The sequence below is a fragment of the Equus przewalskii genome, chromosome 27 (assembly GCF_037783145.1).
Source record: "Equus przewalskii isolate Varuska chromosome 27, EquPr2, whole genome shotgun sequence".
Lineage (NCBI taxonomy): Eukaryota > Metazoa > Chordata > Mammalia > Perissodactyla > Equidae > Equus > Equus przewalskii.
Genome location: NC_091857.1, coordinates 1,152,232 through 1,169,970, shown reverse-complemented (window position 1 = coordinate 1,169,970; position 17,739 = coordinate 1,152,232). Strand labels below are relative to the sequence as shown.

At 37.9% G+C, this 17,739-nt stretch overlaps 1 protein-coding gene across 3 annotated transcripts in view; it reads left to right on the top strand.

Annotated features, from left to right (window-relative positions):
* The window catches only part of EPHA3 (EPH receptor A3), a 366,991-nt gene that overhangs the window by 334,002 nt on the left and 15,250 nt on the right, over window positions 1-17,739 (top strand). For 2 of the 3 annotated variants that reach the window (XM_070597347.1, XM_070597348.1), the window contains exons 14-15: window positions 9,433-9,582; window positions 11,089-11,282. In XM_070597347.1, coding sequence (XP_070453448.1) covers window positions 9,433-9,582; window positions 11,089-11,282 — 344 coding nt within the window. Of the gene's footprint in view, window positions 1-9,432; window positions 9,583-11,088; window positions 11,287-17,739 lie in introns of those variants that run through there. The other variant, XM_070597349.1, reaches the window with a different exon arrangement.

Below are 17,739 nucleotides of genomic sequence, written 5' to 3'. Positions count from 1 at the left end.
GTATCAGGATAATCTTGGCTTTGCAGAATCAGTTAGGAAGCCTCACCTCCTCTTCAATTTTTTGGAAGAGTTTGAGAAGGATAGCTGTTAAGTCTTCTTTGAATGTTTGGTAGAATTCACCAGGGAAGCCATCTGGTCCTGGACTTTTATTTTTTGGGAGGATTTTGATAGCTGTTTCGATCTCCTTACTTGTGATTGGTCTATTCTAATTCTCTACTTCTTCTTGGTCCAGTTTTGGAAGGTTGTATGTTTCTAAGAATTTATCCATTTCCTCTAGATTGTTCAATTTGTTGGCATATAGCTTTTCATAGTATTCTGTTATTACCTTTTGTATTTCTGAGGTGTCCTTTGTAGTCTCTCCTCTTTCATTTCTGATTGTATTTATTTGAGCCTTCTCTCTTTTTTTCTTGGTGAGTCTAGCTAAGGGTTTCTCAATTCTGTTTCTCTTTTCAAAGAACCAGCTCTTGGTTTCATTAATTTTTTCTATTGTTTCTTTAGTCTCTTTTTCATTTATTTCTACTCTAATTTTTATTATTTCCTTCCTTCTGCTGATTTTTGGCTTTGTTTTTTCTTCTTTATCCAGTACCCTTAGATGCACTGTTAGATTGTTTATTTTGGATTTTTTTTCTTCGTTGAGGTAGGCCTGAATTGCTATAAACTTCCCTCTTAGAACCACTTTTGCTCTATCTCATAGATTTTGACATGGCATATTTTCATTTTCTTTTGTCTCCGGGAATTTTTTGATTTCTCCTTTGATTTCTTCATTGACCCAATCATTGCTTAATAGCATTTTGTTTAATCTCCATATTTTTGTGGCTTTTCTGATTTTCTTCCTGTAGTTGAATTCTCGTTTCATACCTTTGTGGTCAGAAAAGATGCCTGGTATTATTATGATCTTCTTAAATTTATTGAGATTGTTTTGTGGCCTAATATGTGATCAATCCTGGAGAATGTTCCATGTGCATTTGAAAAGAATATAAATTCTGTGGTTTTTGGAAGAAATGTTCTATATGTATCCACTAAGTCCATCTGGTTAAATGTGTCATTTAAAGGCCAGCATTTCTTTATTGATACTCTGTTTGGATGATGTATCCATTGGTGTAAGTGGAGTATTAAAATCCCCTACTATTATTGTGTTACTGTCTATTTCTCCTTTTATGTCTGTTAATAATTGCTTTATATATTGAGGTACTCCTATGTTGGGTGCATAGATATTTACAAGTGTTATAACTTCTTGTTGGATTGTTCCATTTATCATTATGTAGTGCCCTTCTTTGTCTCTTGTTACAGTTTTTGTTTTAAAGTCTATTTTGTCTGATATAAGTATTGCTACCCCTGCTCTTTTCTTTGCCATTTGCATGGAATATCTTTTTCCATCCTTTCAGTTTCAGTTTGTGAATGTCTTTAGGTCCGAAGTGTGTCTCTTGTATGCAGCATATATATGGGTCTTGTTTTTTAATCCAATTGACCACCCTATGGCTTTTGATTGGAGCATTTAATTCATTGACATTTAAAGTAGCTATTGATAAACATGTATTTATTGCCATTTTGTTACCTTTTTTCTGTGTATTTTAGTAGTTCTTCTCTGTTCTTTTCTTTTTCTCTTAATCTCTTCCCTTGTGGTTTAATGGCTTTCTTTAGTAGTATGTTTGATTTCTTTTGTCTTACTTATTTTCTTACTTACTATAGGTTTCTGATTTTTGATTACCATGAGGAACCTATATAATATTCTGTGTATATAACAGTCTATATTCACTTGATATGCTCTTTAGCTTAACCTCTTTCTGAAAGCTCTACTTTTTCACTCCCCTCATCCCTTCTTATCATTGAAATAGGTAATTTTGGTACTTTGTCTTTTATCCTTCTTCTTATCTTCACAGGTGGTTGATTTGTTACCTTTACTATATTTTCACCTTTACCAGTGATTTTCTTGCCTGTTTTTTTTTTGGGGGGGGGGGCATTGATAAATTTTTTATCCGTACTTGTGGTTATCGCTTTCTCACTTAAATAAGTCCCTTCAGCATTTCTTGTAGAATTGGTTTCTTGGTGATAATTTTCTTTAATTTTTGCTTGTCTGGGAAGCTCTTTATCTCTACTTTCATTCTGAATGACAACCTTGATGGATAGAGTATTCTTAGCTGTAGGTTTTTTCCTTTAGCACTTTAAATACATCATGCCATTCTCTTCTCACCTGTAGAGTTTTGGCTGAGAAGTTCACTGATAACCTTATGGGCTTTCCTTTGTATGTCAACTGTTGCTTTTCTCTTGCAGCTTTTAGGATTCTCTCTTTATCTTTAATTTTGGACATTTTAATTATAATGTGTCTTGGTGTGGGCTTCTTTGGGCTTATCTTGTTTGGAGCTCTCTGCGCTTCCTGTACTTGGATGTCTGTTTCCTTCCTTAGGTTAGGAAAATTTTCAGCTATTATTTCTTCAGATAAACCTTCTGCCCCTTTGTCTCTCTCTTCTCCTTCTGGGACACCTATAATATGAATGTTAGTGTGCTTGATATTGTCTCACAGTTCCCTTAAACTGTTTTCATTCTGTGTAATTCTTTTTTCTTTCTTCTGTTCAGCTTGAATGATTTCCTCTAGTCTTTGATCTAGCTCGCTAATCCATTTTCTGTATCCTCTACTCTGCTATTGAGTCCCTCTAGTGAATTTTTCACTTCCAGTATTGTATTCTTCATTTATGATTGGCTAATTTTTATATTTTCTAGTTCTTTGTTCATGAGGTCACTGTGTTCATCTAGTCTTCTCCTAATATCTGTGAACATCCTTATGAGATTTTCTTTGAACTCTATGTTGGGGAGGTTTCTTATTTCTGCTTTATTTAGTCCTTTTTCTGGGGTTTTGTCCTATTCCCTTGCTTGGAATGTATTCATTTGTCTCCTTATTATGCCTCTTTCTCTGTGCTTATATCTATGTATTAGGTGAGTTGGCTATTTCTCCTGAGCTTGAAGAAGTGGGCTTATGTAAGAGATGCCTTTTGAGGCCCAGCAGTGTGCTTCCCTCTTGTCACCAGCCCCCAAAAATACAGGAGTGACCCCTTTGTGGGCTACTTGTGTCCTTCTGCTGTGGCAGGGTTGCTCTTAATGCATGTACAAAGGGAGTCTAGTCTTTCCTTCCCTGGCCAGCTGTTTGTAAATCTGGTTTGGGGAGCCTCAGCACTGTTGGCTACAAGGTCTAACAGCACATTCCTGTTGCAGTTTTCCTGTTAATTGGGTAGGTACCCAGTGTAGCTTGTTGCTAGGTTTAGGGGCTTACAGTTGCTATAGGCCTCAGGCCTACTAGGCTGTTGTCAGTTCTCTTAGGAGTGCAGCTGAGTGGGGCTAGCCCTAGGCACAGGAGCATTCAATTGTTTCAGGCTTTGCAAGGTGGGGCTGATCCGTTTTATGGCTATTTGTGAAGCACAGGTCTTATGCCACTGAGAAGCCTCACCCCCTACAGGACCACACACACTGTCAACACAGTCCTGGTCTGTGCACAGTTCCAAAGCCCCTGGAGCGTACCCTGACACCCCACTGCAGAGGGCCCCACATCTCCACCAATGCCCCCCACAGTTCACCTGGTCCTCACACAGGCTCTGCCACACAGAGGGGCATATGCTCGCCTGCCTGTGGAGGATCAAGTCACCCAGGTAACACAGGCCAACAAGTAGCTGATGGCTTGCTTTTGGGCAGGGTGGGTCCCAGCATGGGCTGCCTGCTCCTCTAGTGGTTGTGGCAGCCCCCTGGGCTAACAGACCAGGGGAAGAACCTCAATGGCACCTGCTGGGGTCTGTGTCAGCACGCATGGACCAGGTCAGAACAATGGCCTTCACCAATGTCTCAGTCTCCAGAGAGGTCCCTTCTCTCACTGAAATGCCCCCGCAGCCCACCAGGTGAGTTTCTTTTCACCAAAGGACTGTCAGCCTTCTCTCTGGTTATTTTAGGTTGCTGAGACAGTTAAGTTTTAGAATGATTTTTAAAGCTATTATTATATATATAATACAATATATTTGCTCATACTTACTTAATATTTACATATATTCTGAAAAACTAGATTCAATGTATTATTTTCTAAAACTGAACTAAATACTTTAAAAATACTCAAAGTTATCAAAAACCTTCAGTAAAATCCACTATGCTAAGTCCATAGAATAATTAATCATATTATTTCTCAATAAAATTACACACTTCTCTGGGAATCAAGGTGATATATAGAGAAGAGCCAAAAAGTCACACTTCTGTTTTAAACTGTGGGAGTGCAGAGATGAAGGAAGAAAGGCAGTTCCTCCCCTGGATATCCTGGTCCAGTCAGGACAATGAAGCAGTAGAAGGATCACAGAAAATGGAGCATCCAAGTTGGCCTAGAAGCTTCCCAGGTGTACCGCTGATGAGTTTGCATTTACCCAGGATGTTCAACTAAGTTTGCTGGTGACAAAAAGCAGACAGGGAAGAAGTCTCCCACGGAAAAAGAGCAGTGTGCATTTAGGAGAAAGGGAATTCAATTCAATGAAAGTGAACGAGCATTTGTTGAGACGCGACTCTGCCCAAGATATTTTCTAAAAAAGACAATTTCTCTCTGCAACGAGCACAGGCTCATGTCGCTTATGCTAGTCATCATCAGCATTATAATCTATTCAGCTTTCCCTAGGCTCCTGATTTCCAGATATGGTTCAGGCACCCTAATTTTATTTATGGCAATGGATAAGACAAGAGGTACTACTTGAATTCATTTTGCTAGTGTTGAATGTAAAGAACTTGAAACTGCAGGGTTGAATTTAAAGAGTTTGTGATCACATATACATTCATCCTTCCTCAGAGTCTATAATGATCTTGCCAGTTTGGAGTCTCTCCTGTTGTTTGATTTCAAATTAAGTGCTCACCATGTTAGTTTATTTTTGTCTCATTTAAAGCCAGAGTGACTTGATGTTATTTGCCAATCATGGAGAAAGTAAAAAATTTATAAAATTATGAGTCTGATTTTTTTTAGCAGCTATATGAACCATATTCTAGGCTTAAAATTCTGGGGTTGGGGTATCCTGGTGGCCAGGGGTTAAAAACTAGTTAGAGGCTTCAACAACAGCATTATGCAAAGACAAACTATACTCATTCATTCACAATGTCTTCTAAATAGAGTTCAAATTAGCCTGTTCATTTTCAATGAGTTGTATGGATATGATATAGGAAAATACGAATTAAGAGTTTTCTATTTGTAATTAAAATAAACATATTTACTTTTAAGTATATGCACTCACTAAACAATGACCTGAAACACAGCCCAGCAACTAAGGAAATGAGCTAGTACACTAAGAGGTTGATCAATGGAAGCTTCTACACAAGTTAAGGAAACATTTACTTTGCAAACTGGTTTAATTGTCGAGCTGATAGGATGCCACTCATTTAGTCAGAATAAAATGAAAAAAGTAAAATTTTCCTGCTTCCTTATGCTTTCTCATAAGAGCAGCAACTCCAGTTTTGATATGGTTAGGATACAGAGGAAAATTTAGATTAAAAACCTGAATGACAAATAAGTAAAAGGCCATTAGCTACATTTCCAAAGCTGGCCGTTATTGTAGGGAGTAGCTTTTTCGTCATTTCAGAGGTGAATACTGTACAGTGGGGACAACATACTTGCCAAAGGAGCACAGTGATCTAAGAGCCATAATATTTTGTTAAGAATTAGTGCAAAGATAAAGATAGTACAAGAATTATTTGATCAGCCAGTGATTCAGAAAGTGTTATATTGAAAAGTTTGAAGCTGTTATCCTAACAATAATGTGTGTTTGTTTGTATGTGTTCAGCAAACTGCAATAATTACAAAACATATTAGCAAGTGAGTAGAATTAAAAATCTTAGTGCTGTCATTAAAATAATTTACCATACATTTTTTTCAAACACATTTCTTCTTTGTGTGGGTTTTAGACAACATTTTAATAGGATTTGCACAGTGAAAGCAAATAGGTAGCACTTGACTGGGAAATCATTCTGGAAATAATTTGCTTGAATGTGTAGCCATGTGCTACAATGGAGAGCGCACTGCAGGAGGCCCAGTCAAGGTAAGAGACTGTGGAGAGGGAAGCTCCCCTTGGAGAGATGGGTGTGGCTATTGCAGCAGAGACCCATCCAATGGCATTTATGTCCGTATCCAGAACAGCAGGTGAAAATATTCTTCCAGGCTTAAACACAGGCATGGCTATGTTCTTCCTAAAAGGAGTCAGTTTCCAGTATTTCACTATTTGAAGAAATTTCATTAAAATATGCTCAACACTTCTCTCTCTGGAAAATAGCGATGAAGCACTTAAGGTGAAACAACTTTGTCCTGAACCATTTTAATCCTGGTTGAAGTAAAACACAACAAGTGGGCTTCTTGTTCATAGTTGTCATCAATCTATTGTGGGGATTTTTAGGCTTTTTGTGTGTGTGTATGAGGAAGATTGACACTGACCTAACATCTGTTGCCAATCTCCCTCTTTTTGCTTGAGGAAGATTGTTGCTGAGCTAACATCTGTGCCAATCTTCCTCTACTTTATGCGGGATGCCGCCACAGCGTGGCCTGACAAGTGGTACTAGGTCCTCACCCAGGATCAAATGAGCAAACCTCGGGCTGCGAAAGCAGAGCATGTGAATTTAACCACTGTGCCACTGGGCCAGCCACAATCTATTGTTTTTTTGATGTCTGTCTTTTAATTTTAACTAGGGATCTTGGTAATATGACCTATATCTGTGCCTTACATTTTCTAAAAAGATAGAAAGTTTTCAGCATGGAAAGGGATTTCTTTTTTTTTTTTTACTGCCATTTTTATGCTTTCAGTTCTTTGGTTCTGGGCAAAGGAAATGAAATTTCAAAGTGTCTGTAGAAGAAATAAGACATTTAGCTTATTTTAAAATTTTATTTTAAAATATTATCATTTCTTTGCCCCATGAATCCAGCTTTGTTTGACGTTGGTTAATTCTTGGAGCTCTTTAGGGGAGAGAAAGTACACCCAATGATTCCATTTGTCATCCTGAATAGATTTTGTTAAATGTCACATGTATAATTCTGTTTTCATCAAATTTATGGAGTAATATTTGAAGTCTTGACCTTAAAACCCAAACTTGGTCTAGTCAGGTGCAAATAAGTTAATTTGGCTGTTTAAAAATGCTATTAATATATGTTTAAGATTGAATGTATTGGCAGAAAAACAATATTAGGCTTGGAAAGAGAACCTCCAAATTTAAATATGTAGAAGGATCTTTTAAATTTTTATTGAAAAAATACAAACTGTAGGGAAAAGAATGAATGAGTGAGTGTGAGTCAGAAGGAAAAGAAAGAGGAAACTTCTGAGACCTTAAGCCCTCTCATCTACATGCCTGCCAACGTGGTCTGTTTGTTCTTCTGGCTCTAGACTATCATTACACAAAGGCATGTTGAGCACTATGGCGTCTCACTCACTCCCAAGGCTTTCTTGGTCTTGCTCCCATCTCTCCAACTTGATTTATCTTACTTCCCCAATATAAATCACGACTACCCTTAGGCTGGTAGCTTCTCAAGAAAGCTGTACACAGTCCCTCTCTGTGCCCACTTCTCTACAGTTTCGTGAGTTCTTCAAAACCCAGTGTAAGCCCTTCCTTCAAAGAAGAACTCCTTCAAAGTTCTTCTGGCAGTGCTCTCTCTGAACAGCGCACTTGTGCGAGAACATCAAAGAGAAGTGTCAAGTTTACTGAGAGCGTCTAATCACATACCCCACTCTCCTCCACAGGATTAAACTTTCTCCGTATACCTGTGATAAATCCCAATTTATCCTTTTCCCGTCCTCTCCCATTACATTCCTCCACACACACTGCAGTGTTATCACACAAGAAACTGTTCTTCCAGAACATACATTTTCCTCCTCTTTGCTTTGATTTCTGCCATTTCCCTCAGAGAATGAGAGTATTAAGCTAATATTTCTTGAGACTTTACTATCTGCCAAGAACTATGCTAAAGAGTGTACTGAAATTTGTCATTCAGCCCCACAACAAGGCTATGAACCAGTACTATTTCTTTTCCCAGCAACAGATGAGAAAATTCAGGCATGATGAGATTTGATAACTTACCTCCTAAGGTGCCAATCCATGTCTTTAAAACAATATATTGTCCCCCTTTAGCGTTACATCAGAACCAGTAAAGCGCCGTGAGGTACCATGTCAATGGAACACAGTTGGTGAATACGGCTTAAGATTTTGATGATATGAAGTCTCTGGAACATGCAGCCTTTTTTTTTTTTGCTGTTGTTCTATCAAAAATTAATACATCTTTCAAGGCTCAATTCATATTTGATCTCCTCAGTCTCTCTAGTGAGAGTCTTGACTTCATGCTCTGGGTCACAGCAGCCTCCTACTGCCTTCCTACTCAGTGTAAGGTCCATGATCAGCATCACCTGGAGCTTTTTAGAAATGCAGACCCTGGCTACACTACTCTGGAACTACTGAATCAGAATTTTCACTCTAATGAGAGCCAGCCCCACATAATTCATCTGCATTGTAAAGTTTGAGAAGCAAAGCACTAGATACTTACTTCTTTCTGCATTTAGTTCTTCATAACAACTAATTATCATTATTATTTGCCTGATATTTTCCAAAGAGAAAGGCCAGTATGTTATTTATATTTGTCTCATCCAGAATGACTAGCATAATACTTCCCATATGGTTGCTACTCGGCACTTCTTTATTAAATGTATTTATTAAACTGAGAGCAAATTCCATGGGAGTTATACTTTTATGTCTCCCATAACTCATAAAAGCAATATTCTCCCCTAGACTGTAAGTTCTGGGAATGTAGTTAATATAGCTTTCTAGTCCATATTGTGCCTACCTAGTATGTGGAAGGTACTTCAGTGATTAGTGATGGAGTGAGACACTGAGTGAATTAATTAAGACGATTGATTAATGTATTGAAGAGAGCTTTTAGAAATTTAATTTTATTTTGAATTTATGTGGTTAACAAATACCTATAAGAACTTATGTGTCAAGGAGTGGTATAAGTTCTTTACAAATACTAACTTACTCGCATTCTGAACTAAGACTGTTTGTCAAGCATAAATCTATGTTAAATCACTAAAGGCTTATTTGAGGTACCCCATTCAATTCTAATATGCAGTACAGCACATCTACTTCAACCTGCTTTGTTGCAGATGATTAATTAATGCACCATAATTGATATAAAATGTCAGTATTTAATCAATTTTCAATTTTTTTCCTTTCATCTTTTCAAAATTCTCCCAAATTGATTGGAAGTAAACATTGGACTAACTAGTATGTCACTCACTCCCGCCTGAATTAAAACAGAGTATCAAGATATATCAGCAGAAACCTGCATTCCATTTCAGAGGTGAAATGCCCTGACACATCCAATCAGATTTCAGATTATAATGTATAGTCTATGGTTTATGCATCGATCATGTTTGTGCGTATGATTTATGTTCAAAGGGAGGGAAGATCCCAATCCGGTGGACGTCACCAGAAGCTATAGCCTACCGCAAATTCACATCAGCCAGCGACGTGTGGAGTTACGGGATTGTTCTCTGGGAGGTGATGTCCTATGGAGAGAGACCATACTGGGAGATGTCCAATCAGGACGTAAGTATTTGTAGTCTATGAGTTATGGGTTCAGATTAAGAGATCAAGCTCTGCAAGGAAGTGGAGCATAATGAAACCAGGTGGCTCCCAGTTTGTGACACTGAAATAGAATACTTAGAAGAAATGAAATTGTTTCCAAATCATGCAAGGATGTTAATTGAATTTCTCTTACTAGTTTACATTTTTCTCTCAAACAGGGCTTTAGAAATGAGACAAAAAGAAGACATTTGTAACACAGTGTAATGAAAGAAGTGACTAACAAGATAACTAATAGATATCAGAGAGTGTTTGAAGTATTTTTGCTACAAAATTGTTTCTACATAACATTAGTAAGATGCACTTCTGTCATCTTTTGTAGATTTAATTAATGCATCTATGTCAATATTTTGTTTGCTGAAAATATAGTATATCCCAAAGTCAGACAAAACAACCAATCTCTAGCATGCTGTTTCTCATAATGCATTAAACTTGAGCATGAATTTAGTTACACAAATTGAAGTCTCTGGATGGAGAAAATAATCTTTAACTTTCTATTATAAGTGTGATATGATTTTTCAAAAGGATTTTTGTTCTCATGAGTTATGTTTGCTAATGCTTAGGAAAAGGATGGTATTGGCATATGGGATCAGCACTCAGAGATATTTCTTGGTGCTTAGCCAGAGGCTGTGAGCATCAGCTCAAAGATCCATCAGAAGGAAGCCCAGATGCTTTTAATCACTTCCTACTCCCCACGTATAAACTGGCTTTGAGTGTGCTTGGATATAAAAACTTTTCTGTGCTTTTTCAAACAAGTTACTATAATAGCACTGGGAAAATCACACTCACTTTTCCACATCTCTATTTTCTAAAACCTCTGACATAAGAGGATCTCAAAGTGTTGTTTCTGGACCAGCAACTTTAGCATGGCCTAGGAATTTGTAGGAATGCCAATTCTCAGGCCTTACCCCAGAGTTATGGGATCCGAGGTGAATCATCTGCATATTAATAAGTCCTCCAGATGAGTCGGATCCACAGGAAAGTTCGAAAATCACTGATTTATATGATTAGAAAATGCTAATGGAATAATTACTTAATCGTGAGCACATGAGCTTTTACCAAAGGAACTTCCTATGATTTGGAAGGTACCATCTGAACTGTGGTATAACTAAAATCTTTATACTGATTCTTTCTGCTTTCATTCATATTTAGTTCCATAGAAATCTGTATTACCAAATAATAATTTCTTTGTAACTCATATAATTTTTTTATCATAGAACATTTCTTTTGATTTTAATCTGAAAAGTATTTTTGCAAACTTTTTTCCCTAAATTCACTTTCTCTTGGTCTTTCTTTATATAATATTCTTGGGCATGAATAACATTTATTGGATAAGTTATTATCCTTTTAAGCAACTTAAAAGGAGATTTTTTTCACTTAGCATTAAAATATTCATGAGTGTGCCCTGCCCATGAAGAAGTAAAAGAAGTTGCCTCTCTTAAGTCCCCGGAAACTTTGCTTTGCACACAGGTAATTAAAGCTGTGGATGAGGGCTACCGCCTGCCGCCTCCCATGGACTGCCCAGCTGCATTGTACCAGCTGATGCTGGACTGCTGGCAGAAAGACAGGAACAACAGGCCCAAGTTTGAGCAGATCGTCAGCATCCTGGACAAGCTGATCCGGAACCCGGGAAGTCTGAAGGTCGTCACCAGCGCAGCGGCAAGGTGATGCTTTAGAGCCGGCATCCTGCACTCTCTCTGAAATGAATATAGTTTCCATCTCCAAGGCATTAATTTGTTTTTCTCATTCCCCCAACTGCATTCTTTGACTCTTATACTCCTCAAGATTGGATTGATGTGTTTTCCTTTTTAGTCTTTCAGGAGGAAATCTCATACTATTTAATGATAATGATGAAACTCTAAGATTTTTAACTTTCATCTTGACTAGAAGTGAGTCTACAATCAGGCTTGTTTAAGTCTTTGGAAAATAGAAACCTTGTACACATAGCTCCTTTTCAATCTCTATTATTTAAACAAAAAAGAAAAAAGGAAATCTGGAGTGGTGGGGAATTCCAGTGAAGTCCTGATTCATTCCTCATTTAAAATAAAGCTTCCGAAATAACAGTGCTTCTAAAACATTGCACTGGCTAGCAGAGTACAATTTCCCCCAACTTAATTAAACAAATATTTATTTAACCCTTATTATGTGTCAATTACTTTGGTCAGTACTGTCGAGGATAAAACTAAGAGTAAAATAATATCAGTGTTCCCAGACAGCACCACAAATGTCAATATATCATAGCAATAATGCAATCCAGAAGGCACATCATCCATTAGATTTTATGCATATTCTTCCAGTTAAGAATCAGGGAGTTCTCTTAATGACTTTGAGGAATGTAAATTAAAGTGTACGTACAAAGTGCAATGGAAGAAATGAGGAAGGGGAGATGAATTTTGTCAGGGGCCATATGTGAAGAAAAGAAGTGTTAATATATTTGCTGCTTCTCAGAGAAACTAAAGGCAGAGCTATCTGTCTGATTTAATGATTTATATTTTCCTTATATACATAAGAGAGAAACAGTTCTTGTACATTTTGATAATGTGTGCTTTTATAGAAAAGCTACAGAGTTTTAGTAAGAGAACTACACTGTGTGTGCACATAAATTCACAGTAGTAACTAGGATATATAAATGCTACATAATGATGATTTACTGTGACCCATGTGTAAAAGGCACAATGTAATGCCTTATTGGGAGGACTTTTTTTTTCTTGTTTCTTTCTTGCACATTTGCACTCTTTACCAACAATCACCAAAAGTCATGACTTTCAAATTCGTAGAGCATTTGCTAATGCACTTTATGACAGAGTATATGATTTTTTAGCTTACTAGGAATAATTATTTGGAGCACACATGATCCACTTTTTACTTTATATTTGAATAAGTTGAATAAGGGAAATCTAAATCAAAGTCTTAATCTCAGTATTTAAGATTCATAGAGTATTTGTTGGAAATAATATTTAGAGGTCACTAAGATTGAACCTGGTGATATAGTCTTAATAGATATAACCACCCGTAATTTATCCTGTAAGGATGAATCTCTGTCTTAAACTCGACAGAGAGAGACTACTCAGACTCTTCTGGAAGTCCACCTGACAGTTTAACAACTAGCAGGATAACAAATCTGTCCCTCCCTGGGACATACGGTCCTCATTTTGCACCCTGAAGCCATTTCTTTTGATCTTTACTCAACAGCAATCATAGCAAAAAAGAACATCTTTTCACTTCTTTCCATATCATAAAAAAGACATTCAAATCCTTTCCACAGGATGTTGTTATCTATATAAAGACTAACTCATACAATATGATCTAGCAATATTTAACTCCAATATTATGTGGGAAAATAGTCTTAATATTAGATTATAGTATGTCAGAGCATGCCTTAGTGTCAGATTTTAACAAACTTCTTAAATTCATTTTTCCATTCTTCGTGAAATCTGTTGAATATATTTTCTCCTAACATATGTTCTTTAATACCTGAATTAATTACATGTGTTTTGTCATAACACGTGTAATTTTAGGGAACACATAAATATTTTTCTAAGAATTACCATCCAGCTTAATTCATTTAATATAAAAGTTTTTGAAATTGTTTTCATATGTTTACTTATTGCCATTAAAATACACAACTAGGAGGTTTGTATCAGTATAAATTTATTAGCAACAATCTTTTTTTTCTTTGGAAAATTTGCTTTCCCACTTTTGATAATGATTATTTCATCCTTTTTCATCGCTGATTAAATTCATTCCCTTTAACTTTCTAGCGATGCCCTTGTCACATACTTTATTGAGAAAATACAATCATCAGATGGTAAATTCCAGCACCAAGATAAAAACCTACTGGTACTTTGTCCACCCATCATATCCTTCTTTCCTCTGATTAGAAGAGAGGAATGGAGGAGTATCCCTCTGCTTGCCAGAGACAAATCCTCTCACCCCAGCCCTCATCTCTCTTTCTGTGTCTCTCTTGCAGATCCAGCTCTTTCTTTCTGCAGGATCATTGTCATAGAACTATGTTCTAGTACGTTGTTTCTCAAATTTCCCTGGCGATAAGAAGCACTGGGGAACTTATTAAGTATACAACTATCCGGGCCTATCTCAAGCTACTGATTCAGAATCTCTAGGAAAGGGGACTGGTATTTGGACATCTGATAAAAACTCCAGGTCATTTTTATCATTGATGAATTTAAGAAATACTGTTTCTTAACATCACCTCTGCCAGCCCCACATCTCTGCCAACAACTTGTTCATTTTTCTAGCACCCTCACAGCCAAACTTCTCAAATACGAGTCTCACAGACATCTCAAACTTAATATTCTGAAAGTTTATCTTTTTATTTGCTCCCAGTCGCCTCGTCCTTCCAATGCCTTCGTAATTTAGTTGAGCACATCAGCACCTATTCATTTGCAGGATCAGGGTCAGAACAAGCCTTGGCACAACTTTCTTGCTCTCCACACTTTGATCCAGGTGATCACCGGGTCACATGATCTGTCTCTCTCCCTTGCCCCTTCTGACCTAGACCACTGCAGTAACCTCCTATCTTTTCACATAGACTTCAGAATTTTCTTATCAAATAATATATGATAAAATCTTGGTGATGTGTTTATAATTTTGAATTCCCATTACACTTAGAAAAAATTCCAAACTCCTTTTGATGGCTTAAATAGCCCTGCTTCTTCAATGTCATTTCTTTTATTCAAATGTTCATTTACTCAGTTTTTCAACAACTATTTGTTGTGTGACAATCTACTAGATGCTAGGCATGGGTAGACTCTGGAGAACTGTGAAGAAAACAAATATGGTCCCTGCCTTCCTGTAGTTTACATTATAGAAAATGTACAATAAACAATATATTATAGTAAGGACCTGGACGGTTGGGATAGATAATAAAAGGTGGTTGGGAAAGAGCCCTCTGAGGAGGTGATATTGATCTAAGACTTAACGAAAGGAGAAGAGCCAGCTGTTTAAAGAAGGCTCCCACCCCCACCCCCCAAAAAAGATATTCTTGACATGGGGAAAAGAAACTGTAAATGGGCTTGGAGGCTTATAGGAAGCTGCAGAAGGGTTCCACAGCAAGAACAGCAGGGAAGGCAAGAGTCTGCCGTGAGTCTAAGAAGGCAAACAGAAGCCAGAGCGGTTGAGGTTACCCAGGCCTGGTGAAGACTGGACTCTTTGTTGAAATGCACGAGGGATCCATTATGGCATTTGAAGCAGAGAAGTGATTTGAGTTACAAGACTGCTTTGTCGGGGGAGGGGTGAAAGAGTGAGGAGAGGGGCATTTTTACCTTTCAACCTGTGCCGCTGTCACTTAAACAACACGCCTCAGTAGCCAACTTGAAATTCCTTCAGAAAGCCAGGGCATTTCAGATATGAAGACAACAGCACATGCTGTTCCCTTTTTTAGATGCTCCTTTGCATCCTTCAGGGAGCAGCTTCTTGATCTTGAATTCATTGAAGCATTCTCTGGCAACACAGTTTAATTCTGTTGCGCGTGTCCTTTTTAAGTATCCGTGTGTCCTTTTTAAGTATCCGTTCCCCAGTAAAGTCTAAGCCCTCTGAGATCAGATACCCAGGCTTCTCTTGTATTACTGTGCCAGGTTAATAGTGGAAACTCAATAAATATCTAAGCACATGAATACATGCTTGGTGAAATAATAGTAAATCTCCATTTCAAAAAGAACATGCAAATTTTAGAAAAACATTTCTGATTTTGTTCTATTCATTACACAAGTTTCTGCAGACATTAGTCAAAATGGGAAAAGTTTAAAATATTTTCCCAAGCAAAATTTCACATAACTGTGCCTTTCTGTCAACTCAATTCCAGAAACATCTTTCTCAAAATACAATTGGAAACTGTCCCCATCTGAGTTTGTGGATGGTACCGAGGAGTCAAGTTTCTGAATGACTTGGTTATTCAGATCAATATGTAGAATTATGCCTATAAAGTCCTTCAGGAAAAACAATAAATTCTTTAGGGATGATGTTTCCAGAGTTTTCCTGAGTCTAGTAAGTTTTATGATAACATTTATTTCATATACATTTACAGAAATCTTTCTATAATGCGTCAGTTCAATTTTCAACCTTAGAGTTAATGATTCCTAACAGAATCATTCCCACGGAACCTCCCACTGAGAGTGTCTTTGTGAAGATCATTGCTGGTGGTGGAGAAGGTGTCTAAGCAGATGTCAGGATGTGCCAGAATAAGAACTTACAATTCTGCTGGAATATAGGATGGAAAAGGAAATTAGAAGAAGGAGCCTGAGAGATGCTTTCATCAGATAATGGAAGATTTAATGCCATCTATAGAAATTTGGACTTCATCCATGAGGAAGAGGAGAGCCATTGAAGATACTCAAGTGATATGTTGCGCTGTGCCTGTGGACTAGTTCTCTGGCAGCTACACCTAAGAAGGGCTGGAGGGATAGAGGTCCATGATAGGGAGTTATGAGGTGATTTCAGTAGTCTCAGAAAGGGTTTATGCTAGGGTAGAGGAGAGGAAATAAAAGGAAAATATGCAAATTCAAAAAGTTTTGCTGAAATGAGTATTACTGGTGACTGGCGACGGATGAGATGTACAGAATGACAGAGAAAGTACAGGGGACTACTTGCAGGCTCTGAGCGTGGAGAGCTATGAGAATGGGAATCTCGTTGCCAGGGGTAGGAAGGGCAGAAGGAAGAACAGTTGGTGAGGCAGACAAGCATTGTGGACACAACGAGACCAAGTCCCACAAGATGCTGGAAGTTCACATCTCAATCTGGGGGAGACGTTTAAGTCAAAGCAAGGCGTACAGTTTAGCGCATTCTCTCTGTAAAGATAATGAAAGAAGCAACAGTCAGAAACATGCTTAATAGGTAGAAATATCATTCTAGTAATGCTGGTTTTCACCATAAATATAACCTTTTTTACTTTTCTATAATTATTTAATTTCTAATTAAAGCTGCTATGTCCCATAGATTATCAGGAAGCTCTCACCTATGAAGAGCGAGGGGGTTGATCCACGATGGTTGACACTGAGACATTCCCTCCTCTCAATCTGCCAAGACTGTAGTTACTTTTTTTTTTTTTTTGAGGAAGATTAGCCCTGAGTTAACATCTGCTGTCAATCCTCCTCTCTTTGCTGAGGAAGATTGGCCCTGAGCTAACATGTGTGCCCATCTTTGTCTACTTTATATGTGGGACGCCTGCCATAGCATGGCTCAACAAGTGGTGTGTAGGTCCACACCTAGGATCTGAACCCTCGAACCCTGGGCCACTGAAGCGGAATGTGAGAACCTAACTACTGCGCCCGCCACAAGGCTGGCCCCTGCCAGACTGTACTTTTGAGCTTCTCCTTGCTGCTTCTGTCCTGCCTTGGGGCCCAGGGATCTTTCTGAAGCCTCTAAATGTCTTAGTTGCTCAGTCCAGAAGTCACTAACTCAAATGTCTACAAGAGCCAGGAAGCTAATTGAAATGAGTGCATGATGCCATTCTATCTAACAAGCTGCAGTGGCAACTAATGGAGATTTCAGGCTCCTTATAAGGGGATTGTTAGTCAGGCAATGCCAGTGCATGGCAATTCTACAAGGAAAAATGTATGAAATGTCCGTTAATATCTCAGAACATTAACCCAGTGCATAGACTTCCACCTAGAGAGAAAGCAAACAGTCTCTAGCCAGAGGTTTGGAGAACAGTGCCAACTGCAGAGTGGAGGATGTGGAATGGCAGGCAGGAACAAGGGGCATCGGAGTTAGGGATGCAACTTAGACCGTCGCAAAAACCACATGTCAAGGAATTTTCCAAAAGTCGATAGGATGAACCATGTTATCAAAAGCTGTGAAAGAGTGAGAAAAAATGACAACTGAGGAAAAAAGCCATTCAAGTGTGCAATGAGAACACTGAGTTCTAATTAGAGAACTATTCTGATTGCTTTAGAGTGATAAATACATGTACAATTTTAAGAGGTTCTGGTTTAATTGGATAATGGAAAAGGCAATGTGAAAATAGTTCTTTTGAGAAATTTAGAAAAAAATATAATCATAATGCACATGCATCAAAGGGTAAAAATAAAACTCCCTCACTTTTTTTTTTCCCCTTTTTCACTCCAAACCCCCCGGTACATAGTTGTATATTCTTCATTGTGGGTC